At 54.9% G+C, this 19,701-nt stretch overlaps 1 protein-coding gene and 1 long non-coding RNA gene across 3 annotated transcripts in view; one reads left to right on the top strand and one right to left on the bottom strand.

Moving 5' to 3' along the window:
- Nucleotides 1-1,088: 1,088 nt before the first annotated feature.
- Nucleotides 1,089-10,810, bottom strand: LOC131273318 (uncharacterized). Its single transcript, XR_009180511.2, has 2 exons — nt 10,588-10,810; nt 1,089-3,251 (listed from the first exon to the last, which is right to left on the bottom strand). It is a non-coding gene; the product is annotated as an uncharacterized lncRNA (long non-coding RNA).
- Nucleotides 10,811-11,725: 915 nt separating this feature from the next.
- NDRG1 (N-myc downstream regulated 1) overlaps nt 11,726-19,701 on the top strand; it is a 52,416-nt gene continuing 44,440 nt past the window's right edge. Inside the window, exon 1 of one of the 2 annotated variants that reach the window (XM_071208048.1) lies at nt 11,726-11,940. Coding sequence is in view for 1 of the 2 variants with exons in the window: in XM_058276076.1 (XP_058132059.1) it covers nt 19,208-19,363 (156 nt within the window). In the remaining variant the exon portion in view is untranslated. Of the gene's footprint in view, nt 11,941-19,192; nt 19,364-19,701 lie in introns of those variants that run through there. The other variant, XM_058276076.1, reaches the window with a different exon arrangement.

The raw sequence follows: 19,701 nt of genomic DNA, 5'->3' as shown, positions 1-19,701 counted from the left end.
CTGGAGAAGTAGCCAGACCTGTTGGTCTTGCCAGCGGTAGGGGTCTTAGTTAAGTCACCTCACCTCTCCGAGCCTCAGTTTCCTTGTGTGTCAAATGGGTGTTAAAATATTTGCCTTGGAGGGCTGTAAAAATTAGAAATAAAATATGCAAACAACCGGGCATATAACAGGCATTCAATGGAGAGTAGGTTTTTTAAAAACGAAAGCCTTCCACTTTTATTATTCTCTCACTTGTTCTCCAGTGGGTGCTATACAAGCATGATACAAGGGTGGAGCCTATTTTCCCTCGCCCTTGCTAACTGAGAAGCAGGGGGCTCCCAGAGGGGACTGATTTCAAGTGCCTATAGCTCCTGGTAGCAGAACCAAAGACAACCGGAGCACCTTTTCCTTCAAATCTGGGAACTGAAATTGGCTCTGGATGTGGGATGGGGGTCAAGGCTAGAGAGTGAGCGGGAGGGGAGTTTTGTTCTTTATGAAACAGCACAGAAAAAGGAAAAGCTCTTGGGGTGATCTACAGTTTAATGATAGGAACCCCACTTCTAATCCTCAGAAACCAAGGACAAATACCCAAAATAAATGCAATCATTCCATCTCACCAGGAAACAAAGATGTGCAAATGCAGTGAGCCTATAATGAGACGCTGGACCCGTTTTCACCTATCAGATGGGCAGTGGCCGTAGAGGCGGGGGCATGCCCACGTGCAAATGGAGGGGCCCGCCCCTGGTCCGGCCTTCCCGGCAGGCAGTGTAGCGACATGTCAACACCTCCCTTCCATGACTTTACCCAGGGGAGTTATTGAGAGATCATACAAAGGTGGGCGTGTGGAGGCACGTGCGAGGCCCTTCACCCCTGCAGGAGACTGCGAACACCCAAAATGCCCAGCAATGTGTGACACAGAGGAACGGTGGTGCAGGCCCACCCAGGCACTGGAATACTCTGTGCCCTTGGGAAGGGCTGCCGAGCCTCGCGGCTGGTGCTACCGGGAGCGCTTCTGGGGCATGGCCATGACCCTGCCCTGACCCAGCTAGTGGTGTTAAGTTGGGTGTGCATTTGACAATTATTCCATTATACAGTGCACTTATGTTTCATGCAGTTTCTGTCTTGTGCATGTTTTATTTCATAATAAGAAAGGAAAGAAAAAGATTGTGTAAGCATATATTTTTTTTAAGATTTATCTTTATCCCTCCCTCCCCCCCACCCCCCCATTCCCTCCATTGTCTCTCTCTGTGTTCATTTGCCATGCTTTCTTCTGTGTCTGCTCGTATTCTCATTGGTCGGCTCCGGAATCTGGAACTGATCCTGGGACCTTCTGGAGTGGGAGAGAGGCCATTACTCTCTTGCACCCCCTCATCTCCCTGTTCTGCTATGACCTATTTTCTCTCCTCTGTGTCATCTTGCTGCACCAGCTCTCTGCATTGGTGGACACTACTGCACGGGATGGCTTTCCTGTCTGGGCGGCATTCCCATGTGGGCCAGCACTCCGCGTGGGCCAGCTCACCCTCACCAGGAGGCCCTGGGCATCGAAACCTGGACCTCTCATATGGTAGACAGGAGCCCAGTTGGTTGAGCCACATCCGTTTCCCGGCATATTTTTTAAAATGCAAAGATATTCATCATGTAATGCAGAAATGTAGAATGGTCAGCCTTATATGATAGTATTCTTAAATGCTGCCATTAAATATCTATGCCATTAAATATCTAATTACATGCTATCATAAAACATATTTGTATTTATTTACATATATATGCACACACCTGGAAGGACAAATTCCAAAATATAATAGCCATACTTCCTGGGTGGTGGATTTCTTGTTCTGTTTTGTTTGTAATTTATTTATTTGCTTATTTTTGTTTTTAAAATTTGTTCACTTATTGCTTATCTGTTATCTTTTTATTTTTCTACATAGAACGTGTATTTTCACAACCTTTCCTTTTTTAAATAATAAGAGTTTGTAATATGCTCCGGATTTAAACATCATCTCCTGGCTCCCACCATACCCACGTGCTGGAGATAAAATCGCTGTCCACCTGGACAAATACACATTTTGACTCGCTCTAACTACAGGCGTCTGCTCTGGGCAGCCGGGCCACTGGAACCACCCCCTGGCCTCCCCCAGGCGTGGCTCTGGGGGCCATGGCCCCAGCACCACCGGCAGGCTGGCTGGACCGCGCTCCTTTCTCTTCCCCTTAAGCCCCACGGCTCTGCTTGGTTCTGCTTGGACATGACCCTTGTTTGGAAGTGTCATTAGCTCCAGCAGCCCTGTGGCCAGCTCCCTGTCCCGCAACTCTGCGGCCCGCGGTCACCAGGGCTTCCCTCCAGGCCTAGCTGTGGCCTGGGAGACCAGAGCTGGGCCAAGAGTTGAGCTGCTTTGGGGTCTGAGCGGAGGCTGGGCCTCTGCTTGCTCATCTGTGGAAGCCAACCTGTCTCGGGAATGAGTGTGGGTGCCCGTGAGAAGGCCCTGCCCTCTGGCCCTGGGGCCTTTCAGGAGAGGCTTGGGGAAGCGGACTTGGTCCAGTGGTTAGGGTGTCTGTCTACCACATGGGAGGTCCATGGTTCAAACCCCGGGCCTCCTTGACCCATGTGGAGCTGGCCCATGCGCAGTGCTGATGTGCGCAAGGAGTGATGTGCCAGGCAGGGGCGTCGCCCGTGTAGGGGAGCCCCACGCGCAAGGAGTGCGCCCCATAAGGAGAGCCGCCCAGCGCGAAAGAAAGTACAGCCTGTCCAGGAATGGTGCTGCACACACGGAGAGCTGACACACCAAGATGATGCAACAAAAAGAGACACAGATTCCCCGTGCTGCTGATAAGGATAGAAGCGGTCACAGAAGAACACACAGAGAATAGACACAGAGAGCAGACAACTGGGGCAGGGGGAGAAATAGGAGAAAAAAAAAAAGGAGAGGCTTGTTGCTCTCCCCTCCGCATCCCTCACTTCTCGGCTCCAGAGCAGGGCTGCTGCTGCGCCTTAGGTGGCCTCGTCCCCTGAGGGTCCTCTTAGCGCCTCCCGCCCCAGCCGCCCTCCCGGCACATGCCCACGTCGTGCACCCGGAGTCCTTGTGTCTTCACCGATGTACACGCTGCCTCGGGTTCTCTGGGCAGGGGTGGATGTGCATGCAGCGTGGTGAAAGCTTGGGGCGGGTGAAGGCTTCCACCCCTGTCCAGAAAGAGGGAGCAGTGTCCGCCAAGCAGTGGTCTCGGAGATGCCGAGGAGGGAGAGGGGCTCAGAGCCCTGTGGCTTTAGCTTCAGAGCCCTGGGGGTGAGAGAAGAACAATGGTGTGGGCAAGAGCCGGCCCTGCCTAATTGGACCCCCTTTGGGGCAGGATCATGGCTTGACCTCCCACCTGGCATTTTGTTCTCCGCCTTCCGTCTCACGGTGCCGGGCCCTCTGAGCTCCTCTACACTAGTGGGCACGGTGTGGGGGATCCCACCAAGGAGAAGGAAGGAGTGGAAGCAGCCTGCCGGCTGTTGGGGGAGATCCTTAGAGCTCAGGGGGGTGGGGGGCCCTGGGTAGGATGGACCCCCAACCCCCGGCAGTCAGCACAGCCAAGGCACCTCTGCCCAAACTCGGCACAGGAACCACAGGCCCACTCGTATCCTGGGACCCCCCAGGGGTACCCCGGGACAGTGCAGCAGCCCAGGGGCACTGGAGGTCAGACCCCTCCCCGCAGGGGGCAAGCCCAGAGGTGTCTAGATTCTCTCTAGGCTGAGAGAGGAGTTTGGGAGCAGAGAAGGGAGAGCCCCACTCTCCAATTGACCAAGCGCGAACTTATCACCAGCTCCGCCAAAGGCGGGCTGAGTTAGATTTAATCTAACGGGAGGAACGCAAAGGCCCGTGATGTTTGTCACATCATCAAGTTGGGGAACAAGTTTCATGCTTGCTACAAAATTCCTCTGCATTTCTTGAGGCAGTTTCCAGGTGGTGATGAGTTGAGAGGTCCACCCAGACTCAGGTCTGGTTTCCCTACCAACAAAGACAACCTTTAGCTCTCAGAAAGGTCAGTGAACCCTCCACGGGGAAGGGTAGCACAGCACGAGGCAAGAAGAGCAGACTAAGGCTATGCAAAGTCTCTGATCGCCCTCCCTCTCTCCTTTCTTCCTTTCTTCCTTCCCCTTGCTCTCCTCGCTCCCTTCTCCCTCCCTCTCTCCATCTCTCCATCTCTCCATCTCTCCTTCCCTTCTCCTTCCCCCCCTCTGCCCTCCCTCCTTCGGCTAAGGCACAAGGCGCGAAGGTGTCCAGCAGGCCTGGGAGCAGTAGGAGGCAGGCCCGGTGGAAGGTGAAGGCGCTGGTGAGGTGTGGGGTGGGGGTGGATGGCCAGGTGAGAGCAGGAAGGTGAGCAAAGCGTCAGGTGTCTGACGTCACTTCCCTGGGGAAAGCTAATACCTAAGGTGTGATTCAGCCCCTCTCCCCGCCCTGCCACAGCTCCTGGAAGCCCTCAGAGAGTGCAGGCTCCACTGCCTGGGTCCTGGAGCAGGGTGTCAGGTGAGTGGCTGCCAAGCATTCAGGCCGGATCTCCCCAAATTCCCAGGCCTCTTAGAGAAAAGAAGGACAATTTTCTTTGCCCTCCTCTGAGCTGAGGAGGCCCCTAACTGACTGATGTAAAATTACCTGACAGGCCTGCGATGGAATTGAGAAAGGGCCTGTGAGAGAATGAAGCCCACACGGAGTAAACTGGTGTGGGCAATACCGAGAGATGGAGAAGCAGAGGCCTGGAGACGCAGGGCTGGATCCAGCTGTGCCTGAAGCCAGCACTCCTCTGAACTTCACTGCTAAATGAGCCAATAAATCACGCCCCCCCCAGTGGCTTAAGCCATTTTAAGTTATATTTGTGCCCCTTGCACTCTAAAGAGTTCTAACTAATAAGAAGAAAGGAAAACACACCAAGTTCTAGAGCTCAGAAAGTGAGAGTCAAGTTTGTCCATGCCTAAGCTAGTGGCTCCCCACTTTAAATATCACTTTTTTCAGGAAGTTTTCACAGATCCTCCAGAGTAGATCAGGATCTTGAATCAAAGAGTATTTTAGGACCCTCTATTCTTACTTAAATCCACTAGCAATGATTGTCATTATGTATTTGTGTCATTTCTTTGAAGCTGGAATGTTTGTTTTTTTTCATCCTTTTACTCCTAGCATCTCACACGAGGCCTGGTGGATTGTAAATGCTCAGTAAATAGTCATTGAGTTTAAAAAATGAATCTAGGAGAGCCGATGTAGCTCATATGGTTGGGTACCTGTTTGTTATACAGGAGGTCCTGGGTGAAAAAACAGCTTTCACTGGGAAGCAGATGTCGCTCTGTGGTTGAGCACCTGCTTCCCACGCACAAGGTCCTGGGTTCAATCCCTGGTACCTCTTTAAAAAAAAAATCTAGCTGGCAGAGCAGAGATTTCCCAGTGGAGCCAACGTTGACAGGGCTCATTTCTGTGAGGCATATGCCCTGAGGTTGGCGAACTAGTCAGGATTGGCTGAATTCTAACGTAGTGTCAAATGGCCACAAAATCACGGCAGTAGGTGCAGCAGGGGTTATTTCTTCCTCCTGTTATGTATACATTTGGGGCCAACTGGGGGTCCTGCTCCAGGACCCAGGCGGTGGAACCGACATTCTTTGAGGGCTGCCAGGAGCCGTGGCCTGGCGGGGAGAGGGGCTGAATCATACCTTAGGTATTAGCTTTCCCCAGGGAAGTGACACCAGACACTTGTATTCACGATTCCCTGACCAGGCAAGTCCTGCTGCTCTGCCTAACTGCTAGGAGGGCGGCGCAGGCCGGAGACCTGAAATCGTGCATTTCCCGTGGGTGAAGCGGGTGCAAGAAGGCTCTGGAGGAAGAGAACACAGCTGGCTCCAACGTTGGGAGGTGGAGGCCCGCAGTGGGTGACCCCGGGCCACTGGAGAAGAGCATCAGCAGGCTGAGAAGAGCCTGGGCCTGTGGGGGGGAGGTTCCCATTGGCGCCCTGGGGACTGTGGGGTTCACTTGGGGACAGCAAGCGGCCCTAAAAGGGGTCCTTAGGCAGGTCTATGCTTTAGGCTGTCTAGGTGACCGCCCAGCACGGGAAGAGTTGAACCAGGGGGGTGCAGAGGTTGGAGCAGCTGTTGGGAGGCGGGGCCAGAAGTGCTGTGGGATTTCACAGTGTCATCAGAACTTGGTCTCCCTGCAGCTATGCTACACACGTGTGAAGCACATACCAACCCCGTCCTGGGTTGACTAGTGGGCATCCACCCAAATGATTGAAGTTCTCTGCCATGTCAGTGGGCCCTGCTTTGGAATTTGTGCTCCTGAGTGTGATGGAGCTGGACTCAGATGTGATCTTCCTACGCACGCCTCTCGTCACTTTTACTGGACCTGTGGTTGGTGCTAGGGATGGTGCATACTCAGGGGACTTGAATCTCTGGACTGCCCATGTGCCAGCTGGGCCCTGAGCCTCAGCAGAGTGGCGACTCCTATTCTTTGGTTCGTTGGACTTATCCCAGCCAGCTAGCAGGGAGGTGAAGAAGGTCAAACACCACACCAGGCAACCAAGAGTGCCTACAACTGCAAGCAGAGGAATTGCATCCATCATCCATGTGGAATCTAAGCCTCCTTTTGATCTAGAGGTGGAGGGGACATCACCATCCCAGGGTCCACAGAATGGAGGAATCAAATATGGATTAGGGTGGGCTTACCGATATTCCACTATGAAACTACTGTGACTAGTAATAGAAGAAATTGTTTGGAGATAGGGTCTTTGTAGAGGTGATGAGCTATGACGAGGTGCTACTGGATTAGGGTGGGCTCTGAGCCCAGTACGGCTGGTGGCCTTCTAAGAAGAGGAGGGGACAACAGAGAAACACACAGGGAAGAGGCCTCTGAAGACGCAGGCAGAGCGTGGGGTGATGCAAGGATGGCCCTCCACACGGAAGCTGGAAGAGGCAGAGAAGGGTTCTTCCTAGAGCCTCAGAGAAACAATGGCCCTGCTGACCATGACTTTGGACTTCTGGCCCCCAGAACTGTGAGAGAAAACACTTGTGTTGTTTGAAATCACCCAGTTTGTGGTAATTTGTTACTGCAGCTCTAGGAAACTAATACAAACCAGGAGGAAGGAGAAACTGATTTTCTATGGGCAAAAAGTTATACAGCTCTTCAGTCATGTACAAAATAATGGACTGTTAGGTACACTGGACATAGCCTGACGCGGCATCTCATTGGGAATTGTTTTCCTTTCAAGTTCCTCCACGGCTCATAACTAGATACGACAGGACAGGTATGGTCCCAGAGAACTGAGATAATTTATGCAGAGAAAGGTACATAGACTGGGCTCCTCCAACTGGGATCATAGAAGCACGTAGAAGGATCCTTTTCCCCCTTCCCCAAAAGTAGGGCGAGTCCAAAGAGAAACACCTGCACTCATTCAGTCAGTGCACCACCGTCTCCTGGGTGCCTCTAGGGGTCAGGGACTCTCCCGGCTGTCGGGAGGGATGGGATGGAGATGGTGGTGATGATGATGACGGTGATGGCGCTGTCCAACATTTTATCAAGAGCTTTTATGTGGCAGCACTGCGCCAGGCACTTTGCATGCATTACCTCGTACTTCCTCATGAGAGCCCTACACGTTAATTCTATTATTACGTGCACCTTATAGATGAGAGGCCGAGGCAAGAAATTAAAGACCTAGCCCAAGATTACAGAGCTGCGAGTGGCTGAGACAAGATAGAAACCTAGGCTGGCTATGGCATCTTGCCTTTAAGCACTACACTCTTCAAGCCACCATGATCTTGCCCTCCTGGGCCTTATAGTCTAGTGGGGGGAGACAGAATGATTAAGTAAACAAACAAATCAAATGGTTCCAGGTGTATTCATTCTCGTTAAGAAACAAATACGGGCTATGACAGAGATCCGTGGCAGGGCAAGGGCTAACCTTAGTAGAGGGATCCCAGGAAAGCCTTAGGAGGTACCTTAAAGGGAGACCCAAGGGATGAAAATAAACCGGCCGTGGACAAGGGTTTTCCAAGTGGGGAGATCAGCACAGCCAAAGGGGAGGCTAAAGTGTTGCAAGAATGAAAAGAAAGGACCAGGTTATTGGTGGACACTTGGGGGTGAAATTAGTAAATGAGTAGATAGAAAGATAAGCAAAGGGAGGAAAAAGGCAGTTTTTAACCCTAGGTCCAGTGGAAGTTGCTCAGGAAAGGCAATCTAATCATCACATAATACCCGACTCAGCAGTGGATAATGTTTACGTCATCGTTACACTATAAACCCTGAGGACGGCAAAGAATATTCTTGTGATGAATATGTAGTGAAAACTGCCTGTATGCTAGACACTGGTCTAAGTGCTGGGGAGACACGGAGCAAAACACACAAAACATGGAGATGACGTTCTTGTAGCCCAGGGTTTCTCAACCTCGGTGCTATTTGGGTTAGGATAATTCTTTGCTGTGGGTACCCTATGCATTGTAGGATGTTTAGCAGCACCCCTGGCCTCTACCCGCTAGATGCCAGGAGTAGCCCCCTTCCATTGTGACAATCAAAAAAGCCCCCAGGCATTGCCAAATGTCCCCAGGGTGGGGGCAGGGGCAAAACCACCCCAGTGGAGAACCAGGGCTGTAGATAATAATTGCTCAGTTGTTTAATGAAGGCTGACTATGTGCCAGCAGCGGTTCTCAGGGTTCCCTTGGAATCCCGCTGATGCCTCACAACAGCCCTATGAAGCAGGAACCATTATTGTCTTATTTCAGCAAATGAAGGTCCAGGGACCCAGATGGTTAAACATCCATCTCATTTCACAGAGTTGGCTAGCGGAGGGGCTGGGACTTGAACCCAGGCCATCTAGCTTCAGCTACACCCTACTGCCTCATCTTGGCTCAAGTTCATAAAAATTCCACCCTGGCTGTTGGAGGACTAGGGGGCCAGAAGGGTGAGTAACACCGGTAATGTCTCATCTCCTCAAATCTTCATTCCATGGGAGGAAGGCAATAGATAAGATTGAAACCTGAAATCTCAAGTCATAACAACGTCAACATGTTATTTGGCGATATGGAAGTAAGTCCCGAAATGATCCTCAAAAGAGGAGGGAGTAGGAAATTTACTTGAATGATCCAGAGGAGAGGGCAAGATGGAGAGGGGCTCCTGGGGGGACCCAGCACTAAGCAGCAAAGCCAGTGGCCTTTTTCCTTCTGGAGGGAGGGAGGAAGATGGGGCTGTAGTGGTGGGCTTACAAAGGTGCCCATGGAGGATTTAGGTACAGAGGGAGGTGGTGTAGCTTACCCAAGGTGCCACAGCTCCTAAGTAGTGAGATCAGGTTGGGACTACAAGCCACTGTCTTCTTTCCCCTGCACCGGAGCTGCCTGGGGTTCCCTCCCAGGCCCAAGTACCCATGGATTTCAGGACAGAGAGTTGGGAATAGATGATCCCTACAATCCTTTTGGTTAGAATAGTCTATGATAAAAATAGGGTGTTGCTAAATAGAAATTTCCAGGGGACATGAGTTCAGAAAATCCATTCTCATCCTTGATGGATTTGTAGCACATGAGCATTTCACTAAGCACATTTGATTCTGTTGCTGACCAGCAAGAATGAGAAATGATGTCAGCAGCTCCATGCAACTGCACCCACATTTGGCTCCGAGAGTTGCTGCTGCTGCTGCTGGCCAGAGCTGACTCGTCAATGTGCAGGCGGCTCTCATGCCCCCATGGTGTTCCCAAAGCAAGGTGCTCCTGGGTGTGGCATCCAGGGTTGTACTGAAGACAATATTTTTCCTACAGTGTAGCCACCCTAAATGCAAGAAAATGCTTCCATCCGGGGCTCAGCGGAAGAAACAATAAACCCATTGCAACACTGAAGGAAGAGCTGACTGTGATGGCCAAACCGAGAGATGGAGAATAGGTTTTTCTCTGGGCCCTTCCTCAGAACTTTCCCAAGCTATTTTGGAGTCTGCGAAGATCTCCTTTTGCCCTGGTGTTAGGATATCACTGCATCCAGAAAATTCTACTCCACGATTCAAATCCCTCTTTCTCCTCTCCAGGCCTCTGGCACCTATCCAGCCCTTCCCTGCCCCCTGACTTGTTCTCTGCTGTCTTCTTGGGGTTCCTAAGCACGAGCCCAGCCTCCCACCCGACAATGCTGGGCCTCAAGCTGCAGGTCTGGCTGTCCTAGGTGTCCAGCCCGGAGGACTCCCTCCAGGGAACAGGAGGTGACCCCTCCAGGCCACCTTCTCTTTTCCAGGCCACCCACTGGGTGTTCCATTTGTCATAGAAGTGTAAGCAGCCTCTGCTCACTTTTGAACTTGACTCTGTATCTTTGGCAAATAGTAAACCATAGGTTCTCAATAGGTGCTTGTGGAAAGCCAAAATGGTGGAGGGAAGGGAAAACAGATGTATCTGTGTGGGGTAAAAGAAAACTGTCCTTCAGACTGCTGGATCTGGAAGAGACAACAGTGTAGCTATCAAGGCTGCAAAACTTTTGCCAGTCCTCTATCCCTGGTGCCCGGAACAGTGGCTGCACATGGTGGGTGCTCAGTAGAGAGTTAATGAATGGGTGAGTCTCGCTTAACCTTTTGGTCATATGGATGGGGAACCCAGATGCAGAGCTCCTATACTGGGCCCCCGAGGGAGGGCTTTACCTTTGCAGGCCTTTTCCTGGCGGTTGAGCACAGGGCCTGTCTCCCAGTGGTGGTGGTAGAGTAGTCAGCATCAGGGCCTGCGGATGCAAAGAGAGCCAGGACCTCGGCCTCGGGGAAGCATGGGCTGGTGGAGGGCAGGGACCAAGCTCTGGGGGACAGTCTTCCTTCACACGAGGCTCCTCTGGTTCAGCGGTTCTCAAGTCAGGATGCACCCTAGAACCAGCTGGGGAGCAACGTAAGCACCCAATGCCCAGCGTGCACTCCCTGAGGGTCTGCGTTAACTCTTCTGGGGTGGGGCCTGGGCACCCCTCTTTGAAAAGACCATTCTGCGGGGGAGTCTGATACCCAGCCACTTCCTTTGGTCAGACAAGCATACACAGGTACTAGGCGAACAAACCCAGGCAGCAGAGAGTAAGAGGGTGAAGGCTGGAAGAGGTGCTTGGCACAAGTTCTGAGAACCAGGTAAGGAAGGGGTCAGAATCTTCCCTCCTGGCGGGGCTGGTGAGGGTTGGAGAACCAGCCAGGGCAGTAAAGGATGCCTGTGGCTAGGGTGGCGGGGAAAGCGGGGGAGGGGCTGAGGCTTTCAAATGCGGGTGGACAAGATGTAGGAGATGAGGTGGGGGCAAGAACTCCAGCGCAGCCGGGCAACATGGAAGCCCCATGGCAATCCAGGGGGCTGGTCTGGGGGAAGCGAAGGAAGCAGTTATGGGAGGGCACATCCAGGGGACCCCGGAGCTAAAAGGGTGCGGCCAGAGGAAGTGAGGGGAGTCGCCCAGAAGGGATGTCAGGGCGTGGCGCCGTGGTACTCTCAGCAGAAGAAAGGGAGCCGGCGATGGGGGCAACGAAGGCCCAGCGGCACTCGGGCGTCATGTGCGCACGTATGAGCTCCCGCGTGCACACCCGCGCGAGCACACAGCCGCATCCCCCCAGCACACAGAGACGCCGACGCAGAGCCGAGCCCACAGCCCAGGCCCCGGAGGCCCCTCCCCGCCGCGCCCCGACAAAGGCTTGCGCAACAGGCGGCGGCTCCTGCGGGCGCCCGCCGCTCGGCGCGAGCCCAGCCCCGCGCGCAGGCGAGGGCGGGAAGGGAGCCCGCGGGGAAGGGGTGGCTCCGCGCCGGGGCGGGCCCGGGAGGGTCGGGGAGGGGCGAGGCGCGGAGGGCGGGGCCGCGGCGCCTATAAAGCCGCCTGCGGCGGGGACATAAACAAACCTCGCCTGGCTGCTGCTCCCGCTCCCTCGCGCACGCCGGTCCCCAGGTCCCCAGCACGCCGGTCCTCGCTGCTCGCCTCGCCCCCGCCGGCCCGCGTCGCCAGCCAGGCACCAGCCGCCTCTGCTTTCCTCCCTCTGCCTTAGGTGAGTCCGATGTGTCTTCCTTCCTGGCACCACCGAGGAGCCGAGAGGGTCGCCGTGGGTGCCGCTGGAGCACCTGGAGCGCCCCGCGCGGCTCCGCGGGATCCGGGCGCCAGCGCCCAGCGCGGCAGGGCACTGCCACCGTGGCGCGGACGCGAGGGGGCTTCGGGGTGCGGATTCCGCTAGGGTGGGAGTGGAGAGCGGTGAAAAAAAAGCCCCGTCTCTGCTCACCCTCTCCCCACTTGGGGAAGTGGGGTCCTGGGAGGAAGGGAAGAGGTGGAGGGCGAGCCCGGGAGCACCTGGACCACGCTGCCCGGGCACCCTCCCAGCGCCACAGCTGGCGCCGCGGGCCAGGGAGCGCGCTGGAAGTGGGCGCGGGAGGAGGGACGAGGGGTGTGTGCGTGTGTGTGCGTGTGCACGCGAGCCTGGAGTAGGGCGTCTGGGGAAGGGGAGATTGCCCGCACGTTTAGAGAGGCGTGAGCGGGGCTGGAGAAAGGGACCTGGTCCCCAGGCCTGGGAGAAACGGGTGAGCATCTGAGGACAGGGGGCTGGCAGCCCCCAATTCCGGGAGGTGTGATACGTGTATCTTGGGGGACGGCCCGGGGTGTGTCACAGCGTGTGCGACACACCCGCGAGCGGGTGTCGGCGAGCGCCGCTGGGCAGGGCGCGGCCCACGAGGTGGCCCGGCTGGGCGAGGTGGCACCGCGAGGTGGCTTGGGCGAGAGGGGTCACGCAGGCATCTGGCGGCCGGGCTCTGGCTGGGGATAGCCGGTGGCGTCATTTTCGCCTCCGCCCACCCTGCCCCCGCTTTCCTTCCCTCCCCTACTTCCCCGCAGGCCTCTCCTGCCCTCCTAGGCAGAGAGCAGCTGGAATGGCTGGGACATTCCCAGGACATTCCCAGGAGATCAGCGCGGTCTCTGATTCAGAGGAGACCAGCGGCAGCGCGTGGGGACCGCTGCCAGCTGTGGGCTCCTGGGGAAAGCCAGAGGCTGTCACCGCCTCCGACAAATTAGTGGCTGAAGCTGGGGCTTAGTGGACGGTTTCCTCCTCGAGGCCCAGGGGTGTGTCATCTGGGCCCTGGAACGTGCTGAGCGTGGGGGGGGGGGCAGTGCCTCCCCTGTGGCTTGGGAGTGTGGGCTGCCTGGCCCTGATCCACGCTGGAATCTGCTTGGGGAGGGTCCTGCTTATCTTGGGCCTTCGAGCAATATTTTCCCACCCAAGGCAGGGGGCCTTTCAGTTTGATTCCTTTAAGTTATAGGGGAAAAATAGAAGAATACGAAGGAGTTCAGCCTCTGGCCAGGCTGGTGGACTTTAGCTTCCTCCTGATTTCCATCAACCAGCCTTAACCTGCTCCTAAGCCGCTGCCAGTGAACACAATCTCTAAATACACACCGCCTTCTTGCTATGGAAATGCACCTTCCAGGGCAGCCCCCCAGTCCCAGGCACCTCCTGGACAGAAATTCTGGACTCTTTACTGGGTTTCACAACCATGAATTGACGTAAGCAAGATACAGTGTGAAAACTGCAGCACCCGTCTTTAAGGAGCTCACCTGGTAGGGGAGAAGTGCCAGTGAAGGTACAGATGGCATCGTGCTTGGAACACAACACGCAGTGGCAGAGCAAGTACCCTGCCTGGGGTGTGGCAGGGTGGGGGTCGTGGAATGCATGGGGGTGGGAAAGGTGACCTGGAGACAGTGGGACTCTGGGTGTAAGGAGTGGGACCTGGGCACCGCTGACCTCTGACTTAGCTGGGTGGGCCTGCGGCAAGGGCGTGGACAAGGAGTCTGTCTATCTAACCTTGTAACCTGGCACCTGGCCCAGGATTTGGCACTTAGGAGGAGTTCCAGTATACATTGAGTAACTTGAAGGGCTCCCTTCCCTTTTGCCCCATTCCCGTCTGAATGAGTGGACTATTTGGGTGGTAGCCCTGGGTTTGGCTTTCCAGGGAGACCTAGAAGCATCTGGGCTCCTTTCCTAAGACGTGTTTCCAGAGCAAAGGGGAAATCCAGGATCACTAACCTTTGGTTGCATCATTTGAAATGGAATAAAAGACTCACCCATGGATCAGGTCCAACGTTTTCCCCTTTTACAGACAGGAAATTGAGGCCCAGAGACTAGGCAATTGTTTTGGGTGAAATCAGGTACTTTTGAGAGACTGGCAAAATCACTTTCGTGGGAAAGGGAGTGAGGGCAGCAGCTGGCCTGGGTGACAGTGGCTGGATTTGGGCCACCCCCTCCAAGGCTGGACTGCAGAGCTGAGCCGTGAGTCCCCTGGGTGCGCTGAGACCCATGCCTAGAGCTTACTTCTGGGAGGACCTGGGAAGAATGATCGAGGACCTGGGAAGAGCATCGCATTGTGTTTTTTGGATGGCCTGAAGCTGCGTTCTTCTCGAGACCCAACTTCAGATAATCCCATCCCTGGCAGTGACTCAAAAGCCCCGGGCCCTGTGCCTCAGAGAGGAAGCCAGTGTGATGACTCAGCATCTAAAATCCAGCGGGAGAAGCCTTCGAGGCTAGGGAGTTGTGCCCACCAGGGGAGGGACAGCTGTCTCCATCACCTGCCGGGCCCTCACCCCCTTTCATCCTTGCCAGAACTCTCCTTGGCTGCATTAGCTCCACTGAATGAATGAGGGCCCTGAGGCCAGCATCATTTAAGGGACTTGGCCTGTAACAGCAGGGCTAGAAGTAGGAAAGCCAGGCATTGGACCAAGGCGAGTGGGACATCCCATCCATTGTCCTTTTTCCATGACAACATGCTGGGGTGACTAGAGACACCAGGCTGAAATGAAACGTGCAGAGAGACAGTCAGGAGCTCTGTGCCTCGGTTTCCTCCTCTGTAAAATAAAACTGATAGACACAATCTTATCAGGATGCTGTGTAAATATGAGTTCATCCATGTAAAGAGGGGAGAACAGTACCTGGCCCGCAGGAAGCACCACGTGTGCATTGCTGATAAGACCCACGAAAGACGTACTCAAGGGATCTCCTTGGGAATCAGCGTCAGGGGCCCTGTATCCTCAACGCAGGCCGGTGAAAGCACCTGCAAATGGTGGATCCACGTTTTGTTTCCTGAGGTTCTTTCAGAAAGTTAAGCTGAACTAATAATATCCAACAGGTTGCCAAATATGGCAGATTGCATAGACTGTGTCATGAGAGCCTTGTCTGAAATTCAGATTTCCAGGTCTCATCTCCCCAGATTCTGATTTGGTAGCTGTAGTCTGGTCCAGGAAGCAACATTGTTTAAAAGCTCCACATGCATCATTTTGGGCCAGAATGCTAGGTCATTTTGGTCTCCCTTCTGCGGCTCCAGGGTCTGGCAGTTCGTGGACACTCAGTAAACAGCCCTTGACTGGCTAAAGTGCCTTGTAGTTTCCGTGCATCGCCTCATCTGAGTGAGATAAGAAACATTCTTCCCACTTTGCAGGTCAGAAAATGGAGGCTCTGGAAGTTATTTGCTTGCCCGGAATCAAGGGAGTAGGGTGCCAGCCTGGACCTTCCTCCCCAGCATTGCCCATTGAGGCAGCCCAGGCTCTTCTGGACCCTTCTTTTGTCGATGGTCTTGGTTTCCTGGATTCACCTCAGGCTGCCTTTTCTGCTTCCTACCTGGGCAGTTCAAGTCCAAGGTCTTTCTCTTTAAGTCCCAGAGCCTCTGGGAAGATGATGGCGAGGCTGATTCGACATATCAGAATAGGAGTAATTCGGTTCCTTGGAAAGGTCTCTCTTTGGCCCATGGGCTTTGACCTTTCCGATCTAACATTGATTGAGGATCTGTCCACCCCCTGCCGGTCGACTTTGCCTTTCAGCTTTTTCCTTCTGTGGTTCCTCCAATAGAGACAATAGGCAGTGAGGCTCAGAACTTGAATGTTTTGCTCAAGAGTTCTTATTTTCTTTTATAGGAACCCCGCCCCCACCATGCCCCCCACATCTGTGGAAGCCTCTAGACAAGTGTGAAGTTCAAACCCATGTGAAAGCTCTGCTTGAAGGGAGATGGGGCGCGGTCCAGGTCTCCATCCCATTTACTCATCTCCCCAGACCCCACCCCTTTGGCTTCTGAAGGGGTTGGGCCCACACCTCTCCAAAGGCTGCATTAGAGGGAGTCTGAGGAGAGAGGTGACGCGAAAGACTCTCTTGGCTGGGCCACCTCCCACCCTCGGCCCTCCTTCTTGAATACTGATCTCCTCTTTCCTCTGAAAGCCCCCTGGCTCTCCCCTCCTGACAAGGAGGCCCGCTGCTGCCCTTTCTTGACCCTCCTCGGAACATGCAGGTGGCATTTTTCTCTCTCCTTCCCCTTTTACCCCATAGGTCTGAGGGCCTGGCACTTAGTAGTTTCTCAAGTCATGTCTGTCAAGAAGAAACCTCCTTTAAGGAAAAAACTTTGGCCCTCTTGTGCAGGAGAGATTGGGGGGCCAGCCTGGAGGGTGGAAGCTGCTAGATCATTTAGGGGAATGACCCTTTTAGCATGGCACGCCTCCTACCTCGGGCACAAAGGGCTTTGTACGCAGAAGCCACTTCCATGTCCTGTGGCAACACTGGCTCCGTTTGTGTGACTTCAACAAATTATCTCACAGACCTTCCAGTGCAGCTCATGCTTGTCCCGCAGGTTCACAGAAGAGCCCTCTGACATGGCCAGTGTCCGCCTCTGGACTTCCAGCTACCAGACTTGCCCCTTCAGACACTCCTTTCTAAGCCAAAAAAATCACCCAAGCTGCCAAAGTGCACAGTGAATGGACAGGAAGGTCCTGGGCTGTGGAGCAGAGAAGCAGGCGGGTAGAAGACGGGAGCCCTGACACCTCCCCCTTCCTGCAGTTCCGGTCCAGATGTTCGTTGAGCCCCCTCCCTGGTTCTATGCTCAGGTTGGACACAGAGTGATGGGTCCACGCCAGCCCCATGCCCAGGAGAGCAGCTTGGGTAGATCCCAGAGTGGGCTTAGGGTTGGCTTTCTCTGTGGCTGTTTCTTTTTTCCTTCTTTCACCAGCAAATAATTGGTTGAACACTTACTGGGTGCCAGGCACTGTGCAAGGCTCTGGGGCCTTCAAGAGGGTTCCTGGGCTGGTGGTGTCCTCGGTGTGGTGTGGGCACAGTTTTATGGACTGGGATGATTCCGAGATGTGGCAAGCTCCCTTCTCCACTCCTTTCCCCTAAACTGGAGTACTTTTCTGAAGGTCTGGTGAGTCAGCTCATACCGATTATTAGATTGATTACATAAGAAAACATTTAGAATTCAGGCTGCCAGCTTCCTTGCCCTCCCCAGAGCCAGGAGTTTCAAGAGGTCCCTGAGACATAAAGAGAACCTGTGAACTGCCTTGGAGCTTGGCTTCAAAGTCTCTCTGGCAAAGAAACAAAGAAGAATGTGTCCCCAATAAGGCAGGGGTCCCCAGGGTGTCTTCTGGACTCCTTTCCTTGAGGTTCGTGCAGCAATGGGACGGCTCTCCAGAACCTTCCATGGGTTGATGTATTCAGGGAAGATGCTATGCCAAACAGCAGCCGCACACAATGATTTCCCCCCTCTTTTAAAATTCTGTTTTATAAAGGGCCCAGTGTGCTGGAAAGAACACTGGCTTTCCTGTGGCTTTGAAATCAGGCGTGCTATGGAGGGGACAAAATCTGGGCCAGTGGCTGACAATAACAATTGATGCTATACTTGTCAACAGTCCGCTTCAGGTCTCCCTTTTCTCTCTCCTTCGCTAAAAGACTCCAGGGGGCTGTTGTCTGTCCACCCCTGAGCTCCCAAACCTGCACCCCCTCCGGGGCCTGACTTGTGCATGTTTCTCCCATAGAGAGGCGTCAGTGTGGCCTTCGGGCAGCCATATCTTTGAGCCTCGGTTGCCCATCTGCAAACTGGGAGCGATAAAGCCCACCCTCGCCTAGGGACCTCCTTGAAGAGCAGGTGAAATCGATGCACTGAGCACTTCTCAAAAGGATCGACTTCATCCTCCTAGGAAGACCCTTTGGGGGAGAGCTAAAAGCAGAGCTCATAGGTGCTGTGAAGGGAGAAGAGGAAAGTCTAAGGTGTGGACTTTGCCAAACACCTGGGCTGACCCCAGGGGGCTTGGTGGTTGACAAGGGGCAGGCTGAAGCCCGGCTCCCTGGCTGACCCCACGCACCAAAAGCCCCGTGGCCCTGTGGAGTCCATCCCTCGCACGTCCCACCTGAGCAAAGGGTGGAGGTGAAGCCGGGCATATGTTGAGAACAAAGTGGTGTCCTCACCAGCCTTCCAATTGAAAGCCGATTTAAACAGCGCCAACTGGAGCACGTTTCATAACCGCTCTGTGCCTCAGTTTCCCCATCTGTCAGGTGGGGAGCGTGGCAGTGCCTACCTCCTGGTTGCAGAGAAGCTCAAGCCTGGGAAGCCGTGAGGAAGCCCCATGGCAGTTCTCGTCCCCGTTGGCGTGGCGTGTCCATGTAGGGCTTCCTTTGACCTACCTGGGGCAGGCGGATCTGGGAGCGCCCCCACCGCGTCACCGCTGCTTCTCTGCCGGGTGCCCCTGGGAGTTCCAGCCGCCCAGGGGAGCTTGTCCAGGAGGGTGTGCAGGGACGGGGCGGCGGCCGGGAGAAGGAGAGGGCCTTGGGTGCACAGGCCCTTCCTTGTGATGAAGCCCTTTCCTGCCTGAGTCCCCACCTGCCCCAGGTTTGTTATGGACCATGTGACATCATAGAACACACGGCCTTGTCTATTTTACACATGGGGAAACTGAGGCGCAGAGAGAGAAACGACTTGATCAAAGTCACATGGCAAGAAATTGCAGGGCTTACACACCCTGGACTCCAAAACCAGTGCTCTTTGCTGCTCCTCCCGGGCCCAGGCTTTCTAAGAGGCATGGCCCCGTGTGACCCCGCCCCCCCACCATGACCGGCTGATGCTCCTCGAGTGGCCTTGGGTTGCCCAAGATGCCCCGCCCCCCCCCCCCGGCCTTCTGAGCCAGCAGGGCCATGGGCCCCCCTCCTCCAGGTAAGTCCCTGTGTTGGCTCCTCCTGCAACCCCGAGGTCCAGCTTGTCACTGACTGGCCTCCTGGGTCTGTTGAACCAGAAAGGTCCTGCCACACCCCTCGGGGCCCCGGTCACTCATTGACCGAGGTTGCTGATGGAGAGGAGGCCCCCGGGGGGCCGGGCGCGTGATGGCTGGAAACCTGCTGTGCATCCGCTGAGCACCTTTTGTGTGGCCCCCTCTACCCCCGTGCTGGGACGAAGAGCGTGGGAAACGCAAACCGTGCTCACAGGTGCCGCGTGGTCTCGGAGGCACCAGGACCGGAAGGCACAGGGACTCCCTGGATGGCTGGCCTGGCTGGCGGCTGTGTGCCTTGCCTAGTGGACGCACCTCCAGTACTGGAGCAGCCGTCAGTGTGCCGTTTCACAGGTGAACAGAGCCAGCCTGCGAGGTTGGGTGATGTGCTCGGGACCACGGAGCTGATAAACGATGTCGCCCAGGTCTGCCGCCCCCTGTCCTCCCCCAGCTCCCGACAGCCTTTCATTTCTCTGAATTCCTCCAGCGGAGGGTGGGTGGGAACGGCAGAAGTGGGGGTAAGCAGGCCGGCAGCTGACGTGGCGTGGAGCTCTGTACTTGGCCCTGATGCCTTCGCTGGAGGGGCTTCCATCTGTCCTTTGTGATGAGCAAGGACAGACCACGGAGGTCCTCGTGTCCTTGTGAGCATGGCTTGGGGGCCTTTGCACTTGGCTGTGTGCTGGGAACATAAGAGCCCAGTACAGAAACACGCTTCCAGACCAACCGCTGGTGTCAACTCAGGGCTGGGGGGGGGGGGGGAGGG

This window comes from Dasypus novemcinctus, chromosome 14 (genome assembly GCF_030445035.2).
Source record: "Dasypus novemcinctus isolate mDasNov1 chromosome 14, mDasNov1.1.hap2, whole genome shotgun sequence".
NCBI classification, from domain to species: Eukaryota; Metazoa; Chordata; class Mammalia; order Cingulata; family Dasypodidae; genus Dasypus; species Dasypus novemcinctus.
Note: the sequence above shows the minus strand (reverse complement) of the source record. Positions and strands in the feature narration are given on the sequence as shown.